The sequence below is a fragment of the Scatophagus argus genome, chromosome 3, assembly GCF_020382885.2.
Source record: "Scatophagus argus isolate fScaArg1 chromosome 3, fScaArg1.pri, whole genome shotgun sequence".
In the NCBI taxonomy this organism is placed as follows: Eukaryota; Metazoa; Chordata; class Actinopteri; family Scatophagidae; genus Scatophagus; species Scatophagus argus.
This window is the reverse complement of record NC_058495.1, coordinates 16524465-16536792: the sequence shown is the minus strand read 5'-3', so window position 1 is coordinate 16536792 and position 12328 is coordinate 16524465. Positions and strand designations below refer to the sequence as shown.

Genomic DNA, 12328 nt, shown 5'->3' with positions numbered 1-12328 from the left:
CTTGAACTTTGTCTTTTATATTCCATATAATATGTACCGAATTATATATTTCTTTCATGGAAATATTAAAGAAAATGGCGGGCCTGTAAAATATATCCCCTCCTCTTCTTATTGTATATTATCAATGTACTGTGTCTCAGTGGATAGAAGTCCTTGTTTATCTGCCTTTAAACAACACTCCTTCACTGTTGTTATGTTATTCTCCTTTTACATATCTGAGATTTCCCGACTGCACTCAGATGACAGCTCTCCAGGTCAGTCATGATCTTGAGGCTAACCTGGGGTGAGGAGGACTGATCCCTCGCCCCTTCTCCTCCCCCCCAACTCAGCTGTCCAACAATTTGCTGCTGCTTGTCACTGAGGAGCAGTGGAACAGTCTTCTCAGTGACAGGGCAATCCTGGCTACACACACACATGCACACTTACATTAACACACACAAATACACTCTTGCGCACACATACAAAATGTATTATGTGTAAATTATTTAGCTTCTATTGTTGTAAATCACACAGTTATCTTTATGTGCTTTCTCTTTTGATACATACTTGTCCCATCAATTGATTGTAGATATTAAAAACATTTTTATTTTGCTTCTCACCTATGGGTGATCAGGTACAAGCGGCTAAAATATAAAGTACCGCTATGGAAACGATAAAGAGAGATCAATCTATCACAAAAGTGAATATTTGAGTTGATCAGTAATTTGTTCAGTTCATTAGTTTGGGCTTAATGTCACTGCACTTAGGATGGAAGTTTCGGCATGTATAATATCTACAAACAGTAAATAAACACCCGATCTCCTCCTGCTTTACTGCATCTCAAGTGTCCACTTCAAAATGCTGAGAGGGGGACTTGTTCCCCAAACAAGACACAAGTGTTTGCCTGAAACTCCAACACACATGCACTAAGTTCTCTCGTTCTGCTGACAATGGGTTAAGATGACAGAGGGTTATGAGTGACTCTGACACACTGCAGACCCCCTCCCTGCTGTACCCCTGAGAACAACACAGGAGTCTTTGTACTGGCTCCACCATCAGTGACTATCCATCACAGACTAACCTGACAGGCCACCGCAGCCCTGCGCCAAGCCTCGAGTGCGCTCTGCCTCGACCCCAAACTCCAGCCCGAAGCCCACGACTAGACCACAATCTGCTGCTGCCCAGTACTGCCCAGTACCAGATTTGAACCCTTTGTCTATATCAACAAGTTGTTTGTTCTAATGTTGGATAGTTTCTCTCACCACTGACGGCAAAGCATCCCATAATTCAAACATGTAGGAGAAGTATTTAAATCTGTTACTTAGATAAAAGTACTAATACCACACTGTGAAAACACTCCACTACAAGTAAAAGTTCTACATTCTAAATCCTTATTCAGTCAAAGTGTGTAAGTACTATCAGCAAAATGTACTTAAAGTATCAAATGTAAAAGTACTCATTCTGCAGTGAAGTGGTCCCAGCCATGTTTTACTATATATGATGTTTTGATTAATATTACCGCTGTATATTTAATGTTTAGTTAATTTAAACTCATAAAAACAGCCCTGTTTCCAGCTTTCTGACAATGCATTTTTCAACTGAACCAAGGAGGTTTTAAATAGTTTATTTAGCTCCAGAGGTAAAATAAAATGTTCTCATAAAACAGTTTAAGATATGTATCATCAGTCTTCAGGGAGAGGCCAATATTACCCCAGAGGAACTGAAGTTTCCCTTGCAAACTATGCTTTCAAAAAAACTGAACATTGTGCTGTAAGTTACACTACCAAACGGCAACTAGCAACTTTATGAGCTGCCACAGATGCATAATCGGACTAATCACCTAATAATCTGTTGCTGACTCTTGTTGGGCATTTCGCAGTTGAATGATACCAGGAAAAATAACTTAAAAGAACTTTATTTTTTAAAGAATTTTAAGACAGAAAATTAAGCTATGTGTTAGCTTTTGGTCCAGTTTTTATTTTATTGTCTCTGTTAGGGAAAGGAGAAAGAAGGAGGTTCTGAGAAAGAGAAAGGATAACATATGACAAATGTCTCAGGCTTGACTTGATTTATAACTAGCAGTATTATGCCTTTATACTGTATACATTATGCAGTATGGCCACAAATCAGAACAATCTCCCTGTCTCCAGCAAACCTTTCCTGTCTGGTATGGGTATCACAGAGATAAACCTAACACTCACACTATGCCTGTCATTCAAGGCCTCTTCTCTGCTGACAGAAGTGTGTGTTTTGGCTGTTTGTCCATGCTAGCGGAAGCACGTCCAAATTAGTTTGTGAGCTATGAGGTTGAAACATGTCCTGGAAGGATTAACACTCAGTGGCTAGGCTAACGCTATGACTGACTGGAAGAGGTCAGGACAACGAAGGCCATGCCTCTGCGTGGTTGTCTGATCATTGTCCCTTGATTTCCGAGAGTAACGGGAGCTAGCGTCAGCTTGGTTCTGTACTCTGTCTGTCTCTGAGTCAACTTTAGCTTAGAAGGTCCCTTGCAACGCTCTGTGCAACCATGTTAGAGGGAAAGTCAGTAGATATTAATGTGACTGCATAAAACCAAGACCCAAAAGTGGCATGAGCTTTAATGTCACCTAAGATGTTGCATATTTAGCAGCCGCCACGTTCATTATTCTGAACGCTCATCCACAGCAGAGTACAAGTGTTTATATGTGACCTAGTTACGAATAAACAACAATTTCTGGCCTCATTTCCTTCCCATTTAGAACTACATTCAAACAAGTCCTCGCCATTCCTTATCATTGGCTACTAGTAGAAGTGACAGCTGTTTTCAGACCGTTTCTACTGCCCGTCCTACTGTTTCACCCACCATAGCAGGGGAATTCATGTATGGTGTCATGGAGGGAGACGCAAGTCTGGGATTAGCTCATTAAGATAGACATCTTTGATCCGAGTTTATCTCTCCCATTTCCACAGCAACTTGATCATATCCTGGCCTCTTAAGACGGGCACAGGCGCACAGACCCACACAAGGGCACATGCAAACACACACACACACACACACACATTAAGGGGCCTTAAAGCCCTGGAGAGCAGGGCCCAACAGAGATGTGAAGTGTAGATGTGCAGCAACAGCTAAACGTCGTGTCAGGTTTCTGGGGGCTCGTGCTAAATTTAACCCTGTGATCCTGCAGCAGGCAGAGGGGTTTAAATGCCAGCCTACAGTTGCTCCACACCAGTTGTTCTCCACACGTCTTCCACTCATCACAAACCCAGGCAAGACAGCCTCATACACCTACACTCCGACACACACGCTCCAGGCACCGGACCGAAGACCACATACAGTACAGCAGTTCCAGGGGAAGCAGGAGTCTTTGTCCCCTTTCAGACCACAGCATTGTCCAGTATGGAGCTTTTTGAGACCAACCCTTACTTCTTCCCTGATCAGCGCTTTTATGAGGGAGGGGACAACTACTTCCCCTCTCGCCTGCCTGGGGCGTATGACCAAGGTGCCTACCAGGATAGAAACTCCATGATGAGCTTGTGTGGGAGTCTGTCTGGAGGTGTTGGAGTTGGAGTGACAGGAACAGAGGACAAAGCCTCTCCGTCCAGCCTGTCACCTCACTCCGAGCCCCACTGCCCCGGCCAGTGCCTGCCCTGGGCCTGTAAGCTGTGCAAAAGGAAGACGGTTACCATGGACCGTCGGAGAGCGGCTACAATGAGGGAGAAGAGGCGCCTGAAGAAGGTGAACGAGGCCTTTGATGCTCTGAAGAGGAGCACTCTGATGAATCCAAACCAGAGGCTGCCCAAGGTGGAGATCTTGCGGAGTGCCATCCAGTATATTGAAAGGTTGCAGGCCCTTGTGTCTTCCCTCAACCAGCAGGACACTGAGACTGGACAGCAGGGACTGCATTTCCGACCCACTGCGGCCCAACCCAGAGTAAGTAGGACAGAGGAGTAATGATTAGAAGCAGAAAGTCAGGTATTCAGCCAGAAGGTAAACAGAAAGAACAGACAGAGAAAAGATGCAATGCACTAGTTGTGAATAGACAGAATATGTTGAAGATGAAATGTGAAGTAGCAAAAGGGAGACACCAGATAGGAAAAAAATGGAAAATTGTTCAAAGAAAAAATATTCTTGACAATGTGAGGCTTTGATGAACTGATACACCCTAAACTCAGAATTGATCAGTGAGGTTAAGATTTGAAGTTTCAGCTGCGGAGGCTGGTGTATAACTCTGTAGGCATAGAATGAACCTGACATTGTCTTTATTACTATTGTTAGGATTATAAGGATTATAATCCAGTTTTCAGTTGCAATGGGCCAGAATGTAGCTTTCATGAATCTGAAGGTGATGAGACATGTTTCGCCGCAAAAATAAACCTTTATGAAGTCCACAATCTAATGAAGACTGGCTCTGTGAAATAGTTACACAAAGTCCTTTATTTTCAGCTTTCTTTTTCTGATCGAAAAGAGAGTGCACTGAGGGGCCACAGGATGCATTGGTGGTGGTGGTGTGTGTGTGTGTGTGCTGTGTTTCTGTGTGGGGCATAGTGTGCCGTGTCACAACACAGAGTGACTGACAGCAACTTCTGTGTGTGCATCTCCATGGTCACAGGTGTCGTCATCAAGTGAGCCCAGTTCGGGCAGCACCTGCTGCAGTAGCCCAGAGTGGAGCAGCACTCCCGAGCAGTGCACACAGAGTTACAGCAGTGAGGGTGAGTACAGTTCTCACACACACACACACACACACACGCATGCAGGGTATCATTAGATGGTGCAAACAGATCCATGTAACCTCGCTCAGATGCTGAATTTGTGCCTGGGTATTTTGCAGATCTCCTGAGTGTTGCTGACTCTCCAGAGCAGGGGAACATGCGTGCTCTGACCTCCATTGTGGACAGCATCTCTGCAGCAGACGGTGCTGTGACCTTTCCTATGGACATTTCCAAATAGGCCCTTCAGACAGCGGACCCATAGGCACGCAGAGAGCCACAGACAAAAAGGAAAATGACAATTGGCAAAGCGGGCTGAAAACCTGTCCTAAATACCAATTGAATTTATTTTTCCATCTCTACCAATCCGATTGTCTTATACTAAAATTTAAAAGCAGTGATTTATTTAATTGCAACTCTGTTGATCAGTGGGTCTGCTAGCCAAACTGAATTCCTCTGTTCCCAGCGAGGCCTTACTCCCTTTATTCCCTGCCTTATCCCGTGGTCCAGACCTGTCGGTCAAAGTCACAGGAGCTTAGTCTAACTAGAGATTCGAGGACTTTACTGCATGAACCCAACACCTATTTACTAGAGTGGATCTCTGTCAGGCTCAGTCTGACAGAACCACAGAGGAATGATAAAGCCTGGTTTTCTCCTTACTTAATTTAAGTTTTCCTTTTTTCGAAACCTTTCCCTGACCTTCTCTCATTCTATTTGTGTGTGTTTTTATGCTTAAAAAAATCATGAGATAATTTGTGGGGCCAATAAGTACCATGGCAGTTTTGACCAAGATCTGCTTAATTTAAACTGGTTATGAATGCTAGTGATGTAAATACGTTCCCTTTTTCTACAGAGTGGTTTTGCCATTTTATTTTTTATTTTTTTGCTAATTTATTTTTGACTTTTATAACTAAGATTGTTGTGTATTTGTAGATGTTTTGAAAGGTGATATTTTCTGTCCAATTCTTGCAATAAAGACCATTTTCCATACTTTCTTTGTCACTTTCCTCAACCCCCAGTGAGATATTCTGACTACAGTGAAAGGAACACAACATCCAAATCTTTAAAAAACAGCTTTACTCATGTCTATATAGTGTCATAAATACAGTTCACTTTTTTAAATAGCCAAATAATAAAATCTTGATTTGTCAGCATTGTTTCACACCTGGAATAAAGACACAGTACTCATAGCTGCCACATAGCACATTACACCTTTTAGACACCTTGGAAAAAACGATAACATAATAATAATAATGATTAAAAAAAAAAAAGATTGTACACCCATCCAGCACTTCACTGGTTCATATGCTGTGTTCTCATCGGATGAGGAGTTGGTCAGCCAAGAGTACTGACTGCTCACTGGCACATCTCCATGACAACTAAATCAGTGGTGACAGAGGAGAATCAGACGAGTCCATCACTTTGAGCAGTTTTATGAGTATATCATTGGCTGATGTTGAGCAGCAGTTTACGGTTTGATCTGAGAGAAAGCAAGGAATCAACAGAGAGGAGCTACAGTGTTCACACTACCCATTCACAGAGAAACGTCATGGTCACACGGCTGGGGTCGGCCTTTCACACGCAACCTCTCAAAAGTCTTGAGCAGAGAAACTCATTCGCTCACTCTATCTGTGTGTCTCTCTCTCACCTGCACGCACACACACACACACACACACTCACTCTTCATATTAAAGGATTCTCTCTACTCTAGGCTACATAGTGTCATACTGAAGGCGAGAGAGGCGAAGAGAGGAGAGGTAACAGCTACATAATGTCAAAAGAAGAGGGGAAAAGGAAAGAACAGGAGAATAGGCAAAGAGAGAAGTTTGAAATTGGACCCATGAACCTGTGACGAGTCCTTGTAGAAACACACCCCATCCTTAGCGAGACCATCCCACTAACGAGTCACACACTTACAGCATACAGCAAAAGACACACAAAGGTCCAACACGGAGAGAAAGAGAAAGAAAGAGAAAGAGAGAGAGAACAGTCACTATCGAATACAGGGCATTGGGTTTCATACAGCAATTATATTATATTATTTTCCATATATATTTCCAATATATATATATATAATATTTCTATAAAAAACATAAGTCATCCATTTTCTGTACAGAGACGATAAATGAGTAATACCTTGCATAACCGGTAGAGGGGCAATGTGCAGTGGGATCTGCCATTTATACAAGTATTCATTATTCCCAAATCCAAATCAATGACTTGTCACCATGCCTTCAAATCTTTTGTTTTTTTACACTCATCAACTTTTGTGTTGCCTAGGACCTAATGGCACAGGAAGATTGGTTTGGACTTGGCCATGTTGAGAGATAAGAATCAGAACAAGAACCCACATCTGAGACCAGGGGAGCAGGAGCACAACACCACAACAACAAGGCTACTGGGAGCACTGGGGTGAACTGGGAGAGACGAGGATGAGTCTCCTTTACAGCAGCGAGCGCAGCCAATGAGCACTCTCAAGAGTTCAAAGGTCAGAATTGGCCTCTGTATTGCACATGTCCGAAGGAGAGGTGAGAGGTGAAGGGCGGGAGGTGAGGCTGGGCGATAAATGGTGGCACCCAGGACTCCCTCTCCAGATTTGGCATATCACTCTCAAAAGGCCGCAAGCATGTGTCCATATAGGTAATGAGAATGCACTGGAAGAGAGAAAAAAGGTGAGAAAAGTGAGAAAAGAACCAAGAGAAAGATCGTGTTTGCGTGCTAGTCGGTTTTACTTTGACAAACAGGAAATCAAATGGCATGACATGAAAACGGTGACAGACTCTCTGAAGTGTCATTATAAACCACGTCACATTAAAAACTTACACTGCACCTGTTAACAAAGAGTGGAGTTAATGAACCAAAAACTACAGCTGTGCAATTATTCAGAGTAATCATTATTGCCGTTCACATAAATGATTCCAGGCAATTTCTAATAAGACCTAACAAAATGAGTTATTAAAGGAAAAGGCTGGTGTTATTCTGCATTTTTTCTAATTATCAAGAATTTCCATGAAAATCCTTTAACTAGCATTGAGTTAGGTCATCAACTTTGCTACTCAGACTCACTTCTGTGTTCACTGGTTGCTACTAAAGATGTAAAAACAGGTTACGAAAAGGTAGTTTAATTGCAGAAAATTACACAAAAACATTTTCCTAAAACAAATAGAGAAACATAGTGCATTTGTTAGGGACTATTTTCTGTTGGGAAACTTCAAAACCTTTGTCCTTTAGTAAGCATTTTTGGCGACAGGAAGTGAGTTGAAATAAAATACAATAAAACGTCTACATGTAATGAAGGAACACGTCACCCAGTGCAACAATGTGGCTTATATATGTGTATGTTTTTTCATGGTCTTTTCATAAAACATTGATTGTCTCATTAAACTGTTATGACAAAAGTGCTGGCCAACGCATCAACATTAGCATTCATTTGGAGTCGTGCTTGTGTCTGATGAAGTCTGTGTTTACTCTGCTTTTGTCTCTCTTTTGGTCTCAACCACCTCCTGAGAAAAATATCTGACTGCCACCACATACTAGATTCTGAAAACTAAAACAAAATAAACAACAAATCATGCATAAAAAGTTAAATCTCAAAAAACAGAGGCAGACTGCAAAGTTGGTTGATAAATCTCTGTGGGTTTGTCACATCAAGCAACATTTTTCACATAGTTCACTAGCTAAAAGGCTCAGATCAGCCAAAAACACCAATACTCCAGTGCCACATTCCTTTGTGTTCTCATGCCACGCAAGTGGGCAATGCTGGTTAAAAGCACACCGATCTGTTCAGTTCAGCAGTTTCAGGTAGTTGTTGTATTGGCTTACCTGTTAGCATTAGCACTCCTGTTAGTAAGCAGAGAGAAGTTAGCATGAGTAGGTCCGCACAGCCGAGGGGTCGAGTCTCGGGGGTGCCGGGGGAGGAGCTTGAGAGGATGTGGCACAGATGGGGTTCGGGCACAGCAGGACAGAGAGGGCACAGCATGCAGTTAGTCAGTCCAGACCAGCCCAAAGAAGCCCATAGATAGACAGAAAAGTACTGAGCAGTTTGGTTAGTATTGTGACATACCTTCAGGCTGGAGCTGTTTCTTGGGCATCAGATTTACAGATGGTGGCATGGACATGGATGGCATGCGGAATCCAGCAGGAAGTGTTTCCATGGAGCCCGCCATCATGCCCAGCCCCGCACCTCCCTCACGTGCCCGAAACCTCTTGCGCCACGATGGAGAGCGTCGAAAAGGCTTGTCATCGCCACTCTACAAGACCAGGGAGAAAAGCAAAGTCAGACAATGGACCCTTTTCCGATTATACTGTATTTGATCGTGGCAGCAGCTTGATATATCACCTCCTCTAGTCGACGGTCGGTCCCCAGGGCTAACAGGTTGTTGAATTCTCTCTCCAGAACCTGCCGTGCCTGAAAAACACACACAGCCACTGTCAGCAGGACACATAGCGAAGCTGTGGGTTAACCAACAAGAGGCAGAAATTAACAGGAACTGATGGCAAAAAGTCAGTGAAAGCTCTGGAAGTACTCAGCCACAGCAGAGTACCCTCATGTTCATCTATAAATATGAAACTGTGGGCAAGTAATCTAGCCAGGAAATTCTCTCATGTGAACAACAGAGCCCTTTTGATCAGAGAACAACTGATACAAAATCTGAAGCAGGAGTAAATGTTAGCACCACAGGCAGATGGCAGTAGAAGGAAATACTGACTGCACATCAACCACTGCGTCAATAAAAGGTAAATCAACTAATATCACAAAAACCTCAACAACTATGACTGTCCGAGGACAGACTGGTTGCAAAAGGCCATATGTTTCAGAAAGTAAGAAAATGTTCAGTGAGTAGGATATTAGACCTCAAAATAAAACAAATCTCATTCATACAAATTTAGTTTCGGTCCATATTGTACACAGATAATTCATTAAGACAGACTCCCTTTGTAACCACCTGTGTGTTCTGCATAGGGATCTGCAGGATGAGTGCTAGGCTGCTGTAGTCAAAGGTCTCATCCAGAGCAATGAGGGCTCCGTGAACACCGCTCTCCAACAGGTTGCTGCTATACTCCCTCAAACCGATGGACAGGACCCAGTGGATCACCTGTTCATTGGTCCACACTAGGACGTCTGAAGTAAAAGAGAGTGTGCTCAGAGTCACGGTAGTGTAACACAGTGTTATACAACATCAGCACACATTTCATTACCAGCAAATGAGAATAACTTGTTTTTGGGTAAGAGAGCTAGAAAGAAATAGAAAGAGAGAGAGAGAGACAGAGAGAGGGACAAGGAGATAATGTGCATGTCCACATAGTGTCAACTCACTGGCACACTCCCTTTGTTCATTTAAAGCACAGCTGTCAGCCAGCTTTCCAAGTTGGAACAGGCGGTGTGTGTGTGTGTGTGCGTAAACAGGGCAGGATTGTGATCTGACATGGCAGCTGAGTCAAGTTCATGTGCAGAACTCAAGGTCAAAAGGGCGAAAGGGCTGGATGGATCTAAATCTGTGTGTGTGTGTGTGTGTGTGTCTGCTCTTGGTATGTGGTGCTTTGGATCATAAGATTGCAGGCCTGCTTCAGTTGGCTTTTTGACAGTCTTGGGTGCAGCTGTTTCAGTGCTCAGGCCAAATTGACAATCTCAGGCAAAACCACTAGGTGGTACTCTGGCTTGATGAGTGTTGGAACGTGTGTGTGTGTGTGTGTGCATGCTTGCTTTTTTGCTTTATTGTCACTGTGTGTATCAGGGTGTGTGTAAAGTGTACCTTTCATGTCGTGTTGGCTGTCCTCTCTCCGACGCTCCAGGTCTTTCCTGTCATAATTGAGTCTCTTCAAGCACATAATCCCATACTGCAGACTAGCCCTAGTACACACAAAAACACACACAGAAACACACAAACATGACAGAGCAAACAAGCTCACAAATACGCACATAGAAAAACACAAGCATATACAGTATGCATCATTAGCTTTCTCATCTCCATTGCTAATGTATCTAATTAGCAGGAGGCTGATCAAACAGCAGCTAAGATAATTGCCCCAGCTACAGACCTATGGAAGCTGTCCACCATCTTGAGGTGGCTCCTCAGGTCCTTTTTGGTCAGGTGGTCCAGCATACGTGCATCCACCAGACACTCCATGAAGTAGGAGCGGTACTGAGGCAGACCAAGGCTGGGCAGCCACTCATTCCCTATCCACTCGTGATTCATGTCACCATACGCCAGAGTCTACAGGGAGAGGAGGACATAATGTTACTAATCTGTGCCACAGAAAAACAGAGAGACTGCTCCCTGTGGTACTGTGGCCCTGGTACTGGACAGCTTCACTTACTGGGACACTTAAATGTAACCGAGTAATCATTATTGTATGATACACCTATCCTTGCCATGCTAAGACAAGATAAACTATGCTTTGCTGTGAAAAATATTAAAAATTACATTTTGTTCAATTGCCTGTCTGGATGATATTCCTGCATTTCAAGATAAATCGGCACTACTGAACACTTCATATCTGTGTAAAGGACAGCCTGGACACACAGGTGTTTTCTGTCATTCTCTCTGATTAGACGTCCACTCATGATTGATTGGAAATTGCACAAGGTTAATAAACCCCGTGTAACAAAAGATCCTTTTTCACAGACAACATTTAGTCATGTCACAATCAGCGAAAAACAATATTCCAATCTTCCAATAAAATACTGTAAATAATCACGGAATTACATTTAGCTGCTTCGGTTTCAAGGTCAAATTCAAAACATCTGCTGTGAAAAACGGAAACGGAGGAGGCATTAGTTATCCTGACTGACAGATGCAACAAAAACCAGTAGGACCGTAGTGAGACACATATCACTGAAACACAGTCGCTACATTCCCACAGTGCTAAGAAGAGCTCTGATCAGGTAGATGAACCGAAAACACCTGCGTAGGTGCATCATGACAGTGTATATACCACAGATAAAACATGCAAATTGCTAAGATATGGGATGATGGAATATGTTGCTGGTGAATGCAAACATAATCATAATTTATCTTTATTAAGTTCAATACAAAAGTGGTTTAGTCATGAGCGTGGGCTGAGCGCGTGTCCAGATAGATGTTAGCGTCATCTCACCTGTGCCCAGCTGCCCTCCTCATTGTCCTGAGAGGCAGCGTGGTAGAGACAATTTACAAGGTTAGAGAAACAGAGGCTGGATAACCAAAGACACACACGTTGCACACTCAGAAACACACATACAAAAGCTTTTACTCTGCAGTGTACCTTCATTGTATCAGTTCACTGTAGAAACACACCACCTGACCACAGCTTGCAACATATACAAATACCAGCAAAGAGATCCAAAAGTGCATTAGTGTGTGATATAGGGGTCTTCCGGGAGAGGACAAATGTGTCACGGTGGGGACAGTGTGAGTGTGTGAGAGTGTGTGGTGGGAGGGTGTCAGGGGAGGGGAGCACCCAGATGGTACTGACCGCTTTGGTGGAGGAAGCCAGGTTCTCCATCTCTTCATGAGTCACCCACACATTTCCGGAGGACTGCTCAGAGAACGAAAACACACCCAAATAAACACACACACGCACACACACACACAAACACACCCAAGAATGCGCTCATTTATTTTTAAACAACCCCGCCACGCACACACACACACACACACACACACACACACACACACAC

The 12328-nt window shown here is 43.3% G+C and overlaps 2 protein-coding genes across 8 annotated transcripts in view; one reads left to right on the top strand and one right to left on the bottom strand.

Annotated features, from left to right (window-relative positions):
* The first annotated feature begins 3205 nt into the window (after positions 1-3205).
* myog (myogenin) lies at positions 3206-5652 on the top strand. The gene is made up of 3 exons (XM_046384204.1): positions 3206-3892; positions 4572-4671; positions 4791-5652. Exons 1-3 carry the CDS (start codon positions 3359-3361, stop codon positions 4907-4909), a joined length of 753 nt encoding a protein of 250 aa, XP_046240160.1. The 5' UTR covers positions 3206-3358; the 3' UTR covers positions 4910-5652.
* Positions 5653-5744: 92 nt separating this feature from the next.
* Positions 5745-12328, bottom strand: part of ppfia4 (PTPRF interacting protein alpha 4) — a 56971-nt gene continuing 50387 nt past the window's right edge. For 2 of the 7 annotated variants that reach the window (XM_046384196.1, XM_046384198.1), the window contains exons 23-31: positions 12124-12186; positions 11767-11793; positions 10708-10883; positions 10422-10519; positions 9615-9790; positions 9008-9076; positions 8732-8918; positions 8491-8588; positions 5745-7322 (exon numbers count right to left, since the gene is read on the bottom strand). In XM_046384196.1, coding sequence (XP_046240152.1) covers positions 8530-8588; positions 8732-8918; positions 9008-9076; positions 9615-9790; positions 10422-10519; positions 10708-10883; positions 11767-11793; positions 12124-12186 — 855 coding nt within the window. In that variant the 3' untranslated portion in view covers positions 5745-7322; positions 8491-8529. The remainder of the gene's footprint in view (positions 7323-8490; positions 8589-8731; positions 8919-9007; positions 9077-9614; positions 9791-10421; positions 10520-10707; positions 10884-11766; positions 11794-12123; positions 12187-12328) is intronic. The other 5 variants (XM_046384197.1, XM_046384201.1, XM_046384200.1 and 2 more) reach the window with 3 other exon arrangements.

Excerpts from the sequence above, each read along its gene's own strand:
- myog (XM_046384204.1), top strand. The coding sequence starts at position 3,359 with ATGGAGCTTTTTGAGACCAACCCTTACTTCTTCCCTGATCAGCGCTTT. Across the intron at positions 3,893-4,571 it reads CCACTGCGGCCCAACCCAGA|GTGTCGTCATCAAGTGAGCC; the intron begins GTAAGTAGGACA and ends CCATGGTCACAG. Across the intron at positions 4,672-4,790 it reads ACAGAGTTACAGCAGTGAGG|ATCTCCTGAGTGTTGCTGAC; the intron begins GTGAGTACAGTT and ends GGTATTTTGCAG.